This window comes from Microcaecilia unicolor, chromosome 11 (assembly GCF_901765095.1).
Source record: "Microcaecilia unicolor chromosome 11, aMicUni1.1, whole genome shotgun sequence".
NCBI lineage: Eukaryota > Metazoa > Chordata > Amphibia > Gymnophiona > Siphonopidae > Microcaecilia > Microcaecilia unicolor.
Window position 1 is genome coordinate 19,029,798 of NC_044041.1, and position 19,920 is coordinate 19,049,717.

General features: G+C 45.8%; 1 protein-coding gene across 1 annotated transcript in view; it reads left to right on the top strand.

Annotated features, from left to right (window-relative positions):
• TTC28 (tetratricopeptide repeat domain 28) overlaps positions 1–18,644 on the top strand; it is a 238,807-nt gene extending 220,163 nt beyond the window's left edge. Inside the window, exons 14-17 of the mRNA XM_030218563.1 lie at positions 5,293–5,316; positions 6,926–7,055; positions 14,382–14,489; positions 16,057–18,644. Coding sequence (XP_030074423.1) covers positions 5,293–5,316; positions 6,926–7,055; positions 14,382–14,489; positions 16,057–17,657 — 1,863 coding nt within the window. The 3' untranslated portion in view covers positions 17,658–18,644. The remainder of the gene's footprint in view (positions 1–5,292; positions 5,317–6,925; positions 7,056–14,381; positions 14,490–16,056) is intronic.
• The last annotated feature ends 1,276 nt before the right edge of the window (positions 18,645–19,920 follow it).

The following is a 19,920-nucleotide window of genomic DNA, read 5'->3' on the forward strand; positions in this document are numbered from 1 at the left end:
ATAGAAATGATAAGTAGTAGTAGTAGTATTCTTTGGGATTCTGGAGTCTTGCTACTCTTTGGAATTCTGCAGAGAATCTTGCTATTCTCTGGGATTCTAGAATCTTTCTACTCTTTGGGATTCCGCACAGAATCTTGCTACTCCTTGGAATTCCGGAATCTTGCTACTCTTTGTCCTTATCCCTTATTTGTTCTGTTTGTCTGTCCTAATTAGATTGTAAGCTCTGTCGAGCAGAGACTGTCTCTTCATGTTCAAGTGTACAGCACTGCGTACGTCCAGTAGCGCTTTAAAAATGATAAGTAGTAGTAGTATTCTCTAAATTATGCCTAAATTTTATAGAATAGCTAAAATTTCCACATGGTATATAGAATACACTGAGCGCCGGTCCATGCGACTAAATTTAGTCGTGGTCGATTACGCCAACTAAAACCTGGTGTAAATCCCGACGCCTAAATTAAGTGTGGAGCGAGTGTATTCTATAACAATGTGCATAGATTTTAGAAACGCCCATGACCCACTCATTCAATGCCCATAGCCACGCCCACATTTCAGCTCATGTGACTTAGAATTTATGTGCACCACATTACAGAATACGCTTAGAAAGTAGTGTGCGTAAATTCTAATTAATGCCAATTAGTGCTGATAATTGCTTGTTAACATCCAGTTATGAGGGCTGATTAGCTTGTTAACTAATTACGTTATGCGCATTGTTATGGAATACGCTTTGATTTCCATGCGGAAATCTCGGCGCGATATATAGAATCCCAGGGCTAGCGCCAGGATCTGCGCCCAGTTTTAGGCGCAAGGATTTACACTAACTGAAACCTGGTGTAAATCCCTTGCACCTAAATTAGGTGCGGATCTGCCTTATTCTATAATACTTCACGCAAATTCTAAGAGCACCCCTGACCCGCCCATGGCTACATCCCCTTTTTGGATCCACGTGTAAAATTTACATCTTTATAGTATATTGATTACAAAGATGAATGTGTAAATTCAAATGTTTCCAATTATCACCAATAATTGATTGTGCAATCATGGAATATGCCTGATTAGCGCCAAATTCAATATGCAATTTTGGGCCCCATATATAGAATCCTGGGGCCAGAGAATATTGTAAAAGCAATTAGCTTAGCAGGGTTTAAAAAAGGTTTAGAAACATATAAAATAAAAATCCATAGGCCAGTGATTTCCAACCGTAAAGTGGACACGAGAAAGCTCCAGGGGTCACCAAAAGATTTTAGGCTTACACACACTACTTTTGATTCTACAAGGGTATATATATATTTTTTTTTAAACTCACTTTATTTTGGCTTATTAACAGCTACTAACTGAGAATAGAAAATAGAAAAATGATCTTATTTATGACAGGATAAGCATAATCTGGATACTTGGGAGTGATCTAAGAGGCACTGTGTCTCTCTCGCCCCAATAATGTTGTTTGAACATAAATATTCTTCAACGGGCTGCCCGTAATTTTTGAAGGGAACAGTTATGTTGAGAACCTGAGACAGCTTTAAAAATAAACCTGAGTGGAGTGATGTAACATATAACATATATAGTAGATGACGGCAGAAAAAAAGACCTGCACGGTCCATCCAGTTTGCCCAACAAGACAACTCATATGTGCTACTTTTTGTGTATACTCTACTTTGATTTGTACCTGTGCTCTTCAGGGCATAGACCGTATAAGTCTGCCCAGCACTATCCCTGCCTCCCAACCTCCAGTCCTGCCTCCCACCACCGGCTCTGGCACAGACCGTATAAGTCTGCCCAGCACTATCCCTGCCTCCCAACCTCCAGTCCTGCCTCCCACCACCGGCTCTGGCACAGACCGATGTGCAGTCTAAAATAAGATGCATCATAACGAGAACTTATTTTCATGATCTTTAGTTGATGCAAAAACACAACAGAAAAAGCAAAAAAAAAAATTTACAGCTTTGTTATTTCTTTAAATAAAAAAATGTAAATATGTGTAGTATGTTCAGAAATGGAGAAGAACGCAGGTATATAGAGCGAGCAGTTCTACATTTTACATCCTGCATTCCATATAGCTGTGGGGTCGATATCTGGAATCATCCTATTCAGAAATGAAATTACCTCAATTAAAGGTCAGCACAACAGTAAAGCTGGTATGAATAATTCTGGCCTGCTTTTGGAATCACCCTCTGTGACCTGCCTGTCAGACACATTGTCTACGGATAGTGCTTAAAAATTGAATTTGCTCACCTGAAGGATGCTGCAAAGTCAGGGGGCAGGAAGAGAAAAGGCCCCGCGAAGCTCTGCCGGGTCGGGTGTGCCTCATATTGACGCGCACCCTTGTAAACGTGACCATGCATGTCACACATCCAGAAAAGCCCAACACCACAATCAGTGTGCACGCGGGGAAATATTCATAGATGTGACCTTAACAATGACTGTTGTCATACTGAATCTCCAGTAATTCACTGATGTCGTAATTGATCAAATAACGAACTTTAATCACTTCACACCAAAAAGAAAAGTTTTAAATATTCCAACATTGTTGCTTTGGTGGCGTAGCTACAGGTGAACTCAGGCCCACCCAAAATTGTGGCACTTGTTGCTGTGGCTGACTGACTGACTAAACCTTGCCGGCTGAAGATTTCCTTTTCCTTGCGCAGCCAGCGCTCTTCCAAACAGCAGATGGCAGCACTTGTCTCGAGCTGATGCCAACATTGGTCCTGCTAACGTTCATGCATTTGCAAGCACTAAGTATACGTGGAGGGGCATAATCGAACGGCATCCCGACCTTATTATCGAAACAAGATAGCCGGCTATCTTTCATTCCGATAATACGGTCGGAGCCAGCCAAATCTCAACGATTGGGCCGGCTTTAGAGATGGCCGGCATTGGTTTTCAGCGATAATGGAAACTAATGCCAGCCATCTCAAACCCGGCCAAATCCAAGGCATTTGGTCGTGGGAGGAGCCAGCATTTGTAGTGCACTGGTCCCCCTCACATGCAAGGGCACCAACCGGGCATCCTAGGGGGCACTGCAGTGGACTTCAGAAATAGCTCCCAGGTGCATACCTCCCTTACCTTGTGTGCCCCCCCAAAACCCACGCCCCACAACTGTGCACCACTACCATAGCCCTTAGGGATGAAGGGGTCACCTACATGTGGATACAGTGGGGGGTTTTTTTTGGGGGGGGGGTTGCAGGGCTCCCATTTATCACCACAAGTGTAACAGGTAGGGGCCTGGGTCCACCTGCCTGAAGTGTATGACATTTAAGGCTGGCATAGAGGCTGGCAAAAAAATGTTTTTTATTTTTATTTTATGGGTGGGAGGGGGTTGGTGACCACTGGGGGAGTAAGGGGAGGTGATCCCTGATTCCCTCTGGTGATCATCTGCTCAGTTGGGGCACTTTTTGGAGGCTTGGTCCTAAAAATAAATGGACCAAGTGAAGCCGGTGAAGTGCTCGTCAGAGCCAGCCTTCTTTTTCCCATTATCGGCCGAAGCCGGCCATCTCATAACCAAGCCCCCGTCCCGCCTTCCATACCCTGCGGAAACACCCCCTTTAACTTTGGCCGGCTCTGCGACGGAAAGCAGTTGGAGCCGGCCAAAATCGGCTTTCGATTATACCGATTTGGCCGGGTTCAGGAGATGGCAACTGATTACACACCTGGACTAGCTTGCTTCTACCTTGATTAACTGTACAAAGAACTTGCCTTTAGTTTAGCCACCCATTTATTTATTCCAACTGACTCTGTACCACCCATCTTGTCCCCATCTATGTATCTGCACTTGACCCCTCAGCTATATGGTAAGCTGTATTGTAGAAAAGCATTAGTATCATAGCAATAGCATTGGAATGTTCTAATTAAGTGGCTTATTAGACATTCCATCGCTAGTATGCTTACATCGTATTATATCTCTGTTATTTGAATTTCAGTGCCGTTACATGTGTGTATTTTTCATCCTGTTTCGTGGTAGTCCTATTATTAGGTTTCAGTTTGCTGTTTTCAAGTTTTCCTCTTTTATTGTGTTTATTTATTTATTTAGATTTTGCTCACACCTTTTTCAGTAGTAGCTCAAGGTGAGTTACATTCAGGTACTCTGGATATTTCTCTGTCCAAGGAGGGCTCACGATCTAAGTTTGTACCTGAGGCAATGGAGGGTTAAGTGACTTTGCCCAAGATCACAAGGAGCAGCAGTGGGATTTGAATCGGCCACCTCTGGATTGCAAGACCAGTGCTCTAACCACTAGGTCACTCCTCCACTATAGCAACAGTCCATGTAGAATCTCAAATAGTAGCAACAGAATTTAAAATAGTAGCAACATTCCATATAGAATCTCAGATAATATCAACATTCCATATAGAATCTCGGATAGTAGCAATATTCCATGTAAAATCTCAGATTGTAGCAACAGAATCTCAAATAATTTATTTGGATTTTCCTCACACCTTTTTCAGTAGTAGCTCAAGGTGAGTTACATTCAGGTACTCTGGATATTTCACTGTCCCAGGAGGGCTCACGATCTAAGTTTGTACCTGAGGCAACAAAGGGTTAAGTAACTTGCGCAAGATCAGAAGGAGCAGCAGTGGGATTTGAACCAGCCACCTCTTGATATCAAGATGGGTGCTCTAACCACTAGGCCACTCCTCCACTAGCAACATTCCATCTAGAATCTCAAATAGTAGCAACATTCCAGAATCTCAAAAAGTGGCAACATTCCATGTAGAATCTTCAATAGTAGCAATATTCCATATATTTATGTTTTTAGATTTTGCTCACACCTTTTTCAGTAGTAGCTCAAGGTGAGTTACATTCAGGAAATCTGGATATTTCTCTGTCCCAGGAGGGCTCAGGATCTAAGTTTGTACCTGAGGCAATGGAAGGTTAAGTGACTTTGCCCAAGATCACAAGGAGCAGGAGTGGGATTTGAACCGGCCACTTTTGGATTACAAGACCGGTGCTCTAACCACTAGGCCACTCCTCCAATGTGGTCAAGGGGCCGAGTGCAGATATATAGATAGGAAGAAAATGAGTAGTATGGAGTCATTCTGTTCTTTTTGGGCACTGTTCAGGAGAACACCAATTTTCACCCATCTTTTGTTATCCGTGCTGTAAATCTGAATGATTGTGCATGCCACTGCTAATCTCTGCCTTCCAGAACACACTGGGGATATGCCTATACGGTATAACCCTGCTGAGCTTACTAATGTTGAATGAACAAGAATTTTAAGCCGAATAACATACGGTACTTGCTTGTCTAAAGCTTCTTTTCTCTTTCTCCTTCTTTTTCTATTATAATCTGCTGTCTGAAGGCTGTTAAAAATATGGTTGGAATGGTAAGTACTGAACGAAAAAGCAGATCGCATTCTTAAAAAAAAAAAACCACATTGGTCTCTGTTTTCGGTCCTTACCCAGAAGCAGAAAGCACTAGCTGTAAAACTGTTCAACCATTAATATCTGATCATAAATAAGCTGGATGTTGCCTTAGCTAAAAGTGTATGACTTCAGATTTTGCGTTGACGCTAACAGCGTTGTTTATATGCTGAAAGGCTGCAGATTGTTAAACTGTTGATGCTAAGTGTCATCATTTACTTGATGGATGACACTTGTGGCCCAATCTTCCTAATTTCCTACCCGTGGCCTGACATTGCAGTGAAAAAAAGCTGATGCTTTTGTGTCGCCTTGGTGAGCGTGAGGTGTCAACCAGTGCATTTAATTGTTTAGCAGCTGCCTTGCATGAAGCTTTATCAGTGCATTAACATTTCATGTAGCAGCTTGGGTGTATGTAATGCTGACTCAGTCCCAGCATGATGAGTGAGGTAACTTAAGCGGATTGTAATACTTTTTCAAGAAACATGCAGACTTAGGGCTATTGAGCGATTAAAAATTTTAATCTCAATTTGGCTGGTCTGGCATCGCTGTACTTGCCTGGGTTGCGAGCAGCATCTGCAATGCAAGCAGGCTTCCTCCACCGGCCCTGAGAGCTTTCTTGCAGCCACAGAAACAGGAAGTTGCATCAGAGGAGGCGGCTCCAGGAAGGCTCTTGGGGACAGCGGAGGGAGCCTGCTTGCATTGCAGACGCTGCCTGCAACTCGGGCATGCATAGGAATTCCAGAAGGGAAGGGAGAGAGGCACGGCGACATAGTTAACTCACGATTAAAATGTTTAATCGTGCTGAGATTTTACGTATCAAGGGGTCCTTTTACTAAGGTGCGCTGAAAAGTGGCCTGCACTGATGTAGACGCGTGTATTGGACGCACGCAGGTTCATTTTTCAGCGCACCTGCAGAAAACGTTTTGGGTTTTTTTTTTGGCAAAAATGGACGTGCGACAAAATGAAAATTGGTGCGTGTCTATTTTGGGCATGACACCTTACTGCCACCCGTTGACTTAGCGGTAAGGTCTCACGCATTAACCAGGCGATAATCGTCAGTACGCGTACAATGCCGATTACCGCCTGGTTAGCGCCGCCGGCGCATGTAGTGGGCGCAGATTAAAAAATGTAATTAACGCCCGGGCCATGCATAGCCCGGGCGGTAATTCTGAATTGGCGCGCATTGGGCATGCGTAGGCGCCTATGCGGCGTAGTAAAAGGGCCCCTAATCGCGTTTAGTTAATGCAATTAATCCACAGACCATCTCTCATGAAGCTCCCACCCCCTTCTTTGTTTCTTCCACCGCAAACTATAGAAAAAAAAGTGGAATAAGTGTTTGTTTTTGATCATATAGAGCAAAAAAATATATATCTGATTCTTCCTGTTGCTTAGTGTTCAAAAGTGCGGGAGAGAATGGATGAGTTGATACAGTTTTACTGCAGGCTCTGAATTACCCCCATCCATTCGGAAAAAGCCCTAACGTATTTACATTTCAGAACAACTTTTTGAGTGTTACGTAAAGAAAAGCCCAATTTTCGTGACTGACAGAAACAATATCCGTTTTGTCTTTAGCTGCATCAAGTGCTGGTTCAGCTCCAGGCCGGGGAGAAGGAGCATGATTTCTCATCTGCACCCATCCAAGTGTCCATCAGCGTACAGCTTTGGCGCTTACCCGGATGTCATGAATTTCTGGCAGCCTTAGGTATGAATAAAATTCCTTCGTTTTTTTCCAAACAATTTCTTTTTTAAACTTCCTTCCCCCATTTCACAATTCAGTGCTTGTGGATGTTTAATGTTCACCTAGGGGGTTGTACAACGCTGTGTAACCCTAGTAGCGCTCTAGAAATGTTAAGTAGTAGTAGGGAGGCAATTTTTAAAAAATATATAATTACCGCGTCATATGCTAATCTTGCTCACTGGCGTACCAAGGGCGAGGTGGTGGAAGCGGTCCGCCCTGGGTGCATGCTGAAAGAGGGGTGCAGGGAACAGCCGCTTGGCTGCCGGTTCCGCTGGTTCCCTGCTCCCTCTGCTGTTCTGGGGCAGAGGGAGCAGGAGCTACACGGCTGCTGCCAGCACCCCAGCAGGTAAGAAGAATGCACCGGGGGGGGGGGGGGGGGGATCGGTGAGGTGCACTAGGGGGGGGGGGATGCTGCACCTGGGGGGGGTGTCATGCTGCACCTAGGGGGGGACAATGACACTGCACCTGGTGGGGGTGCACAACGGCGATCCACCCTGGGTGGCAGCCAACCAAGGAACGCCACTGATCTCGCTTGTCATTAGTTTTCAAGTAACCCTTAAGCATCATAATATATCTTTCAGTTCAGTCCCGTATTACCTATTTATAATGCACTTGGCACCAGATGATGCTGGAGCTACAATCAGCCAGGACACAGGACATGAGAGAGCTGCAGAGTCAGAAGGAAGGCAGGAGGAAAAACGGAGAAGACTGGTTTGGGTGAGGACAGAGAGTGCTGAGCCAGTCCTAGCACAAGGCAAACTAGGCAGCCCAGCTAGGACGGCACGATTTTTAAGGGTGGCAACCTCTCCCACTCTTCCCCATCTGAAATCCGGCAGCTCTCCTTCCACGTCCCTCCTATGATTTGGTAAATCTGCCCTCCCTCCCTAGGTGTACCTTCAAACTTTCATTTATTTGTAAATGAAGGGTTTAGGACAGCCAGAGGCAGAGTATATGAATCCCAGCCTGCTGTTGCAAATTTGAAGGCACATAGAAGGGGTAAGAGAGACCTTACTGAAATGTGGGTGGGGAGGGGGAGGATGAAAGGAGAGATGCCAGACTGCAGGTGAGAGGGAGGTGATGGGAGGGTAAGGAGAGATGGTGGACAATGGGAGGGAGGGAAGAGGGAGAAATGTTGGACCACAGGGGTGGGAGAGGGGGAAAGATAGATGCTGCACAGGGAGGAGAGGGGAAAATAGAGATGGTGGAAGGAAACAGACAAGGGGATTAAGACATTAAGTGGGAAAGAGTGGGGAGATGCTGACTATGAAGGGAGAAGGAGAGGGATGCTGACTGTAGGAGGAAAAAGGAATAGAAAGGGGAAGATGCACAGTTACCAATGGGTGGCAGTAAGGACTCACCCGCTAATCTGTTTTAGTGGCCATTAATACCAAAAATAAGAGTTTTGGCCATTTTACCCCAGCGGTAAAAATGACCTTAGCACGTGGGAATTACCCGCATGAGGGCTTGCTAAGGCCCAGGGGCGTATCTGCGTGGGGCCACAGGGGCCAGGGCGAAATCTGTGGAGGCCCAGGCCCCCCTCCCGCCGCCAGCCCTCCCCCACTGCCATTTCTTACTTTTGCGTCCGCTTCCTCCTGCGCCTTTAAAAATATTTCTTCAGCTGGCGGGGGACCCCAACCCCCGCCAGCCAACCCGAGGTGACAACTTGCAAGTTCTTCCTCCGCCGTGGCCAACATGCTGGAGTTGAAAGCGTCTGAATCCAGTTCGGAGTCTGACGTCGCAGCACATTGTACGTGCTGCGACGTCAGACTCTGAACTGGATTCAGCCGCTCAACAGGGGGCGTATCTGGCCTCCGGCGGTAGGGGGGCCAGAGCCAGAGGGCACATTTTACCCCCCACCGACCCCCCCCCCCTCCGCCATTACCGGACCCCCCCCCCCCCCCCCGTACAGCGTGCTGCGACGTCAGACTCCGAACTGGATTCAGCCGCTCAACTCCAGCATGTTGGCCATGGCGGAGGAAGAACTTGCAAGTTGTCACCTTGGGTTGGCTGGCGGGGGTTGGGGTCCCCCGCCAACTGAAGAAATATTTTTAAAGGCGCAGAAGGCAGCGGACGCAAAAGTAAGAAACGGCAGCGGGAGAGGGCTGGCGGCGGGAGGGGGGGTGGAGAGAGTCGTTGGTGGCGGTGGGGGGGGGGTCCGGTAATGGCGGAGGAGGGGGTGGTGGCGGCAGGGGGGGGTAAAATGTGCCCCCTCCCTCTGGCTCTGTCCCCCCCTACCGCCGGAGGCCAGATATGCCCCTGCTAAGGCCACGTTTTACTGCAGTTTGGTAAAAGGGTCCCATAGTTTGCTGTATTCAGCATCAAAGTAGAATCCAGATTCTAATAAATGTATTGTCTGAGATGTTCTTGCACCAAAGGCACACAATTCTTTCGAGTAGCCACATCTGATTATTTAGTGCATCTCCAGTGCTAGTTTCCATGGTAACCTCCTCTGGCACAAAGGGGCCGTCCATAACTCGAGAAATGCAGATGCAAACACAGCACAGTCAAAAATAGACCGATTTTGCCCCTTCTCCCCGCTTGTGTAGCCATCGTCAAGTAAATGGATAATGTGTCTTCACCCCCCTGCTGTTTCAAAAGTGTTTCCCCTTAAAATTCAATAATTAATCTGTTGCCCACATGTGAACATTTTATGTTTGAATACATAGACATAAATATTTCATTTACAATAAAATGATAGAAAAACAGCTTGAAGAAAATTGCATTATGACTTAGAGTCCAAAGAATTTAAGCAATTGGAGCGTGGAGAAAAGCAGTGAAAGCATAGAAACGGTACTGAAATTTGGTTTGAAGTTTTTTTTTTTCCCTAAAACTCTTCTAGCTTGGCCTGCTTCTTCCAAATGTGTTGGATAGGCCCGGCATTTAAAGGTTAAGGGTTAGGGCGGTGGGCTGAGAACCAGAGAAGCCCCATTCAGTTCCCACCACGGCTACTTGTGATCTTAGCCACGTCACTTAGGACCCCTTTTACTAAGCGGCGGTAAGCCCAGCACGGGCTTACCACTCACTGCTCCCTCAAATTATAGCGTTGCGTAGGATCAGTTACTCTGTATATCTTTAAATATTTCCTAAGCTATAAACTTCAATGTGTTGTCATACTAAGTGTCATCATTTACTTGATGGATGACACTTGTGGCCCAATCTTCCTAATTTCCTACCCGTGGCCTGACATTGCAGTGAAAAAGCTGATGCTTTTGTGTCGCCTTGGTGAGCGTGAGGTGTCAACCAGTGCATTTAATTGTTTAGCAGCTGCCTTGCATGAAGCTTTATCAGTGTATTAACATTTCATGTAGCAGCTTGAGTGTATGTAATGCTGACTCAGTCCCAGCATGATGAGTGAGGTAACTTAAGCGGATTGTAATACTTTTTCAAGAAACATGCAGACTAGGGCTATTGAGCGATTAAAAATTTTAATCTCAATTTGACTGGTCTCTCCCCCGGCCCTGAGAGCTTTCTTGCAGCCACAGAAACGCCCCCTTGAAATTTGGCTGGCCCTGCAACAGAAAGCAGTTGAAGATGGCGAAAATCGGCTTTCAATTATACCGATTTCGCCGGCTTCAGGAGATGGCCGGCCATCTCCCGATTTGTGTCAGAAGATGACCGACCTTCTCGTTCAAAAATAAGCAGGTTTGTCTTCGAAAGGTGGGCCCAGGGAGAGCCTATGGGTAGTAAACTTCAATGTGTTGTCATACTGGAGGAGAAAGCCTCAACAGACTCCTGAAACTTACTGTATTTTTCGGACTATAAGACGCACCTAGGTTTTAGAGGAGGGAAATAGGAAAAAAAAATGTTTCCTTTTTCCCAACTCTAAAACCTAGGTGCTCCAGTGCGTCTTGTCCGAATCCCTCCCTCCAAGTTCGGGATCGCCCTCAGGGTTACCTCCTCCCCCCTCCCCGGCCCTGTCACCACCTCTCCCCTTACTCACGCGATCTTCCCTGGTGGTCTAGTGACGTCGGGGCAGGAAAGAGCCCCCACTTTCCTGCCCAGCGCGCTGCTCTCCATCCTCCTGTATGCATTGCTGCCTGACGGTCTCGGCGAGATTCAAAATGGCCGCCGAGAATTGAAGTCTCAGCGGCCATTTTGAATCTCGCCGAGACCGTCAGGCTGCATACAGGAGGATGGAGAGCAGCGCGCTGGGCAGGAAAGAGGGGGCTCTTTCCTGCCCCGACGTCACTAGACCACCAGGGAAGATCGCGTGAGTAGGGAGAAGCGGTGACAGGGCCGGGGGGGGGGGGGGGGGGGGAGGTAACCCTGACGGCGATCCCAAACTCGGAGGGCCTGCCAGCCAGCCAGCCAAATCTACCTTCGGACTATAAGACGCACCCCCCATTTTCCTCCCAAATTTGGGGGGAAAAAAGTGCGTCTTATAGTCCGAAAAATACGGTAGCTTTTTGGCTATCAATTCAAAGGAGTTCTATCTGTCATCACTGGCTTAAAAAACCTCCTCTTCCCTGTTGATCATTTGTTAAGAGTCAAAACTTCACGTATCTTAGCTTTGACTCGACGTTGCTCTCCTTAAGGCTCAGTCTTTCTTTGACACGGCCTCCACTTCCTACTTCAGAGTTCCTGGTGCTGGCGTACTCTATAGCAACGGACCATAGAGAAGTACGTTGCTATAGAGTACGCCAGCACCACGGACCCTGAAGTAGGAAGTGGAGGCCGTGTCAAAGAAAGACAGAGCCTTAAGGAGAGCAACGTCGAGTCAAAGCTAAGATACGTGAAGTTTTGACTCTTAACAAATGATCAACAGGGAAGAGGAGGTATTTTAAGCCAGTGATGACAGATAGAACTCCTTTGAACTGATAGCCAAAAAGCTAAGTTTCAGCAGTCTGTTGAGACTTTTTCCTCCAGTATGTCAACACATTGAAGTTTATAGCTTAGGAAATATTTAAAGATTAACACTCACTAAACAGGAAGTACTGCAGGGCTACCGCGCAGCCCGGCGCTACTTCCCATCTCTAGCTCGCCATCATATCCGGTGCTAGCGCCGGAGTGTACCCAGTGGTAATCACTGCCCGGTTACTGCCGGGTTAGCGCGGGAGCCCCTACCGCCAACTCAACGGGTGGTGGTAAGGGCTCCCTCCCCCCACCCTCCGAACTGGCTTTGCGGCAAGCGCTTTACTTGCCGCTCAGTCATTTACTGCAGGAAAGAGAGACTTCCCTTTTACCTGCTGCAGTAAAAGGGGGCCTCAGCGTACGTGGAAAAACACGTGCCGACACCAGCGCAGGCAGTGGTGTGCTGGAGCAGGCTCTCGCAGGCTCGCAAGAGCCGGTTGTTAAGTTTTTAAGAATTTTGGGAGCCGGTTGTTAAAGTAGGGCCCTCCACGGCTACTTTAACAACTGGCTCCCAAAATGTGGGCTTGGGCCCCCTGCTGAATTCTCTTTTACTTTGCTGGTGGGGATGCTGAGCCCTGCCAGCCAAGTAGATAGACTGCTGCTGCTCCCAGCTCCTTGTTTCCAGCTCTGAGCAGCAGGCTAGGACTTCTCCAGCATGTGTAAGAAGTTTCAGCATGCTGCTCAGAGCAAGATGTTGGGAGTGGTGGCAGTCCATTTATTGGCTGCCAGCAAAGGTATGCCTAGCGTGCCCACACGAAGGGAGGGAGGAGAGAGAGGCAAGTGTTGCTCCCCCCACCCCCACCCGGCCACCCCTGGCCCTTCCAACTGCAGAGCTGGCTACGTCCGGAGAAAGAGCCTGTTGTTAAAAATTTACCAGCACACCCCTGAGCGCAGGTCCCTTTTTGACGCAGCTTGGTAAAAGGGGCCCTTAGGGGTCCTTTTACTAAGCCATGCTAAAAAGTGGCCGGCGCTGCTGTCGGAGCATATGTTTCCCACGTGCTGCGGCCACTTGTAGTGTAGCAGTAAAACGGCCGCATTCGGAATTGTTTTTTTGTAGTGGCCACATGCTAATTTCCCGCCGGCATCCCTTTCTGCCACCTATTTTGGAGGCGGTAAGGGCTCCCTCGCTAATTGGATAGCGTGCGGTAATGTGCCCACGCTACCCAAATCAGCACAGGCACTCACAAGCCCCAGATACGCCTCCGGTGCTGGAAAATATTTTCCAGCGCAAGATTAGCGTGCGTTAAGCAGAACACTACTGTGGGAGAGGGGCAAGACGGCTGCAGGCAGGATGTGGTGAGCTGTACTCCATAACCAATAATTTCCACTTCAATAGTTAGGATTCTTGCTTCTCTCTTTCTTGTGGGCTATATTGAGCTAAATGCTTTTTCAAATTTCCTGAATTGTGTTCATTGTTATTTTTTTTTCCTGGTATAGCTTATTATCCTAATTCAAATTTGGATTGATGTAATATTGAAAATGCATTAAAAAAAAACACCACCATGGGACACCTCAGCGTGTCCCATGGTAATGCTCGTTGCACGCGGTAAGCCTACCGCGCCATAGTAAAAGGATCCCTTAACCCTCCATTGTCTCAGGTACAAACTTAGGGGGTCCTTTTACAAAGACACACTAGCCGTTTTAGCACATGCTAAATGCTGGAGACCCCCCCCCCCCATAGGAATATATGGGTATCTCTAGCGTTTAGCTAAAAACGCTAGGACACCTTTGTAAAAGGACCCCTTAGAATCTACTGTTCCTGAAATGTAACTTGCCTTGAGCTACGATTGAAAAAGGCATGAACAAAATGCAAAATCACTTCCTTTCCCTTTAAATAGACAATTGTATCACGAAAACCTAAGTAATAGCTACAATGCTTTCTAGGTAAATATAGTTTTTGGATACATATTCCAACTTGTGTTGTACAACAAGCTGGCCATGAAAGCTTTCAGTTGGGTTTCACACTGTCACATTGTTTACCACAGTCACATACATAATTTAATTTGGCGTTTATGACCCGCCTTACCAACAAGTTCTAAGTGGTTTACATTTCATGGTATGTTATCAAAAAATTAGCCAACATTAATTACTAATAACTTATAGTAAACAGTATTACGTTGCATCTTATTAACTAGCTAGACAGGGTTGAGCATAATTTTTTATGCAATCTACTGCGCACATGAGTAGGTAAAATCAAGATCTTTAGAACGAAGTGGCCTCCTGCTACAGAGAACCTAAACAAAAGAATCTGAACTAGATTATTTTATAAAGACCTATGCTGGACAATTTGATTTGAGGTTAATTTGTATCTGTTTTGTTTTTTTTTAATGAAAAATGCATGCTATTTGGTGGAAAGCATTAGAGGATTAAACAAAACAATTTAACTATACTATAAAATATATTAGAAAAACTATTTTTCTCCTGTTCTTTGCACTCTAGGTTTTGACTTGTGTGAAGTTGGCCAGGAGGAGGTGATCCTGAAGACAGGCAAACAGGCCAATAGGAAGACTATGCACTTTGCTCTTCAGGCTCTCTTAGCGCTGTTCGGTAAGGTCACCATTATGAGCCGACTGAGTTTCAGTTTTGGCGCCAAAACTAGCATGAAATCTGGGTTCGGCCATGCTTCAGTTTCAGACAAAAATGCCTGTGGATTTTCAACTGAGACCAAAACTCCCCTCCCCCCTTGCCGCAGCCACTCTCTGCCCGTTGCCCTCCCACCACCCAAACACCCTCCTTGGGCCTACCTATAGAAGCCCTAGTGATCCCCACTCACTCCTGCCCGTTCTGGTTCCAATCTCAAAAAGGCTGCCGTGACCTCCTGTGGCAGTCACACATTTTGACTGTGGAGCTGGCATGGACAGGAGTGAGCAGGGATCACACCTGCCCAAAGAGACCACTAGACCACTTTGAGGGGCATAATCGAACGGCGGCGGCCATCTCTAAGGCCGGCGCCGTAAAGAGGTGTCCCAAACCGTATTATCGAAACAAGATGGCCGGCCATCTTTCGTTTTGATAATACGGTTGGAGCTGGCCAAATGTCACAGATGGCCAGGTTTTTAAAGCACCTATGCAGCTGAGGTTGCACCGCTCCAGCAACACAGCTCAACCAATGATCATACGATCTTCATTCCATACGACCTTCACGGTGTCTGACACCCACCTACCTCATTCGACCACAATACAACCTTGTATTTGTTATCAACCGACTGGCGAACACCTTTTCGGTACTATGCAAGCCACATTGAGCCTGCAAATAGGTGGGAAAATGTGGGGTACAAATGTAACACACAAATAAATAAAAATACTGACTTCTCGGTACAGAACTCGCTTCAAAGATCTGTTTCTGCAGAAAATATTTAGGAACAGACAAAAAGATCCCATGAATTCAAATAACAAGAAAACAAAGCTCATTAAGAGGTTGAAGACTAAACACCTCAGGCAGATCATAAACAAACGTAGGGGCCCCTTTTATAAAAGCGCGTAGGCACCTACGCGCGTCTAATGCGCATCAAATTGGCACTACCGCCCGGCTACCATGTGCCCCGGAGCAGTAATTCCATTTTTGACGTGCGTCCAAAACACATGGTAGAAAATATTTTCTATTTTCTACCGCGTGACGCCTACCCGGCGGTAATCAGCAGTTTACATGCGCTGGCCACTTATCGCCCAGCTAGCGAGTGAGACCTTACTGCTAAGTCAATGAGTGGCAGTAAGATCTCAGCCTGAAAATGGAAGCGCACTGGTTTTAATTTTGCCACACGTCTATTTTCCGGCACAAAAAAGCGCCTTTTTTCCAGGCACGCTGAGCAAATGGACCTCTGCCCTTCCAAAACACGCACCAACACCAGCACAGGCCACTTTTAGGTGTGCCTTAGTAAAAGGGTCCCCAACTCTTTTGGTTTCAATCTACTTTCCACCGGCAAAATAGTCCCAGTGCTCAGTTGTGAACATTTATCCCGTTTCACTACACTGTGACTCGGAATAGTATATATGTATCATTAACAAAACCTATGAGACTTTCACTTATTATGCTCACACGCCAGCATGTTAAAAAGGCTATACAAAAAAAATCACAGTTCTATTAAGTTGTATTGTTTTCTTCTTTTTCTTGTAGACTCTACTGAATTGCCCAAACGCCTTAGCCTGGACAGCTCCTCATCCTTGGAGTCATTGGCGTCTGCTCAGTCTGTTTCAAACCCAGTGCCCATGGGGTACCAGAACCCTCCATTTTCTCCCACTTGCCCCGACAGCATGGCTTCTGATGCTATTTCTGTTTATAGCTTGAGCTCTATTGCTTCATCAATGAGTTTTGTCTCAAAGTCTGAGAATGTGTCAGAAGGAGGCCAAAGGGGACGACAGGATTACGAGAGACCTAAAAATATTTATCCTCATAGGCCTTCAGTACCACGAAGCCGATCTTCTCCGCAAGCTCATGGGTCAGCTAACAAAGAAGAACAGGAAGAATATGAGGGATTTTCTATCGTTAGCAATGAACCACTGACCAACTATCAAGAAAACATACACATGGCATTTTCACCTGATCACAAACCGTCCAAGGGAGATGTGTGTGCAGGAATTAAAGTCTCTGTAAGCTCTAAAGGCAGTATAAGTACACCAAATTCTCCAGTCAAAATGACTCTCATTCCCAGTCCAAATTCACCTTTCCAAAAAGTTGGAAAACTTACAAGCTCAGATACTGGAGAATCTGACCAATCTAGCACTGAAACAGACAGTACGGTGAAATCACAAGAAGAAAATAATCCGAAGCTTGATCCTGAAGAGCTAGCACAAAAAATTTTAGAAGAGACTCAGACGCATCTTATTGCTGTTGAACGTCTTCAAAGAAGCGGAAGTCAAATAATCAAGTGCGGTAATACAAGCGATGGCTCTTCGACTCCAAACAGTGCTTCAATGTTCAGATCCTCAGAAACTAGTGCTTTTAGTAGACCACAGCAGAAGGGTCTGCCCTCTCCAGTTACTGTTAAACCAAAGCCTCCAACAAGGTGCTCATCTCTTCAGAAAGTGAGCTCAGGATATAACAGTCCTACAATATCGGAAACATCTAACAAAGAAGGGTCAGGTCACAGCAGCCAACCGTCTCCAAGTTCTGATTCGCCGCATTTCAAGTTGAAGTATCCTAGTTCTCCATACAGTAGTCATATTTCCAAATCACCTCATAATATATCGCCAAACTCAGGGCATCTATCTCCAGCAGGCAGCACTCCCTCTCCAGCCCTCTCGTATTCCTCTACTGGCTCTGCTCGTTCCTCCCCAGCTGATGCACCAGATATCGACAAGTTAAAACTGGCAGCCATCGATGAGAAAGTAAAAGCCATTCATAATTTGAAAATGTTTTGGACTAACAGCGCTCCTCACTCATCAGGTCCAATGAAAATATTGCGTGGAGCTCCAGGAACGATGACTTCTAAAAGAGATGTTCTGAGTTTGCTAAATTTATCTCCGCGTCACAGCAAAAAGGAGGAAAACGTGGATAAGCTTGAACTGAAAGATTTGTCCAGACAGCAGCAACTTGCTACCCCACAAAAGAACCCTTCAAATGGGCATAAGCGCCCAGAAAATACCGATATAGTGACATCAGCTCAATTAACATCTTCCAGCAGTACTTCAGGGACATTACGCCCAATAAAGCTGCCGTCTGGCAATGGTTACAAATTCCTTTCCCCAGGAAGATTTTTCCCGTCTTCAAAGTGCTGAAGTGTGTTTTTATACAGACGAATCAGTTTGCATTTCTAGAAATGTTAAATATTTGCTTCTGCCCACCTGCCTTGATCAAGTACTTAAACCAAGATGTTAACTGAAAAGCAGTGGTCGAGCAAAAAAAGCCAGCTGCACTGAACAGTCTAAAGGATACACTTGGTACCATGTTTGTAGTGAAGAAAACTATTTTGATGGCGGGCATTTAGCAAATGAATGTGTCAGTTAAGTCAGAAAATTTGGGGCCAGATTCTCAAAAAGGTCATGCACATAACCGTAAAACCTTAGGTTTTTTGTTTTTTTTTGTATAACAGTCCCAGGGAACCAAAAGCTGCTTTGCAAATTAAGAGCGGGACACATCTGTCACGCAAGACGAAGTATCAGATTGATGTGGCTTTCTACACAGAACATATACAGATACATTGGCTGCGTAATTTATGTCGCCAGGGATTCATAGAAGTGGATAATGAAAGCAAAATAGGTCAAATATTATAAAATATATTAGCAAAATGTGATATTAACTTATTATAGCACTAACCAGCTGCATAAGTAAATTAAAACTAAAATATATGTAATTACAGTGATTATCTTGTTCAAATTAATTTAAACCTTGAACTCGTTTTAAAGAAAACGAGAAATTTTACAAATGGAAATGCACAGAAAAGTTGTGTTGATTGAGGCCATAGCTATGACGCCGAAAGCTTTCACATGGCGCATAAGCATTATTCTGTTCTAATGTGGTACCTTTGCCCCTTAGTAAACTGTTGGCCTACATTGTTACGCAATTCTCACTTTAGCCACTCACTAGAATTCTGCGTCTTAATTCTGCAATTGGAACGATGTGCCATGAGCAATACCGGGCTATGAGCATTGTGTGTTTATTTTAAACTGGAATACCTATTATTTCCCTCGATACAGTGTGACGTAAAAGTCGCATCTGTTCCGACTGGGAAAATCACTCGCAAAGGGATTGGGGGTTGGGTTGGTTTGTTGGTGTTTTTAAGGAGATTTCACTTATGTGGACTTCGTGTTGGGGGGGGGGGGGGGGGGGTCAAGAAATGCTGCACGCGTGATTTTGTGAATTGGGCCCTTTTTTTAACTGCATCTGTCTCAGTTGTGCATAAATTTAAGAAGAGTTCTTTCCGAAGAACTACGATTGTCAGTTACTGTAATGAAGGCAATGACTCGCCTAAGAGACTGAGAGACATTTTGTATCATTGCAGTAGCTCTTTAGAAATTTTCCTTGTACGCAGTGTGTTCAGCCATGTTTGGCCTACCTGGACCTTTTTTTGTAAATTAAACTCTTGTGTTTCCAGACAGCATTAAACTTTTTTATATTACGAAATTTACCATGTAAAAAGAATTTCATATTTTTATTGAAATTGCTAAGGCACTTGGCCTTCTTGCTTTGTGATTTAAGTGTTTATTAAAGCATGAGTTCTCTCTCATAACGGTCTCACGTGATATGATGTATTTCTCAGATGCCTTGAGTCAGACTGAGCTTTGCTTCATGCCTTCACTGCTTACCTGTTGGGCACTATGACGTGATGTCAGAAGTCTCAAATGTCGTAAAATGCCCAAATGGATGTCCGTGTACTTGAAACATCCAAATCCCAATTTGGCAAAGGCAGAAAAGGGACGTCCAACTCTGCAGTACATCCAAATAGCAAGGGGGCATGTTTTGGGAGGGACCAGGGAAAGCCCAAAATCAAGACATCCAACAGCGATAACTGACCAGGAAGCAATGTCCAATTCTTCAAAGGATGTCCTTATTTAGACCTGTTTCAGTCACGTCCAGGGTACAAAAAGGTGCTCTGATTGAACAGCTGACCGCTGAAGGATTAAGGCAGTGGTTCCCAAACCTGGTCCTGGAGGCACCCCAGCCAATCAGGTTTTCAGGTTACCCACAATGAATATTCATGAGATAGATTTGCATACAGAGGAGGCAGTGCATGCAAAGCTCTCTCATGAATATTCATTGTGGGTATCCTGAAAACCTGACTGGCTGGGGTGCCTCCAGGATCAGGTTTGGGAACCACTGGATTAAGGCACAACACCTCTTTAACCCCACAGTGGTTGCTGTCCCCCTCCCTCTCTCTTGAAAGTGAAACTGAAAGGGGATATCAGGCTGTATCAGGGGTATAGCCAGACTTCGGTGGGAGGGGGGTCCAGAGCCCAAGGTGAGAGGGCACATTTTAGCCCCCCCCCCCCCTGCCATTTCTGACCCGCCACCACTTTTCACGACCTCCCACCCTCTCGACCC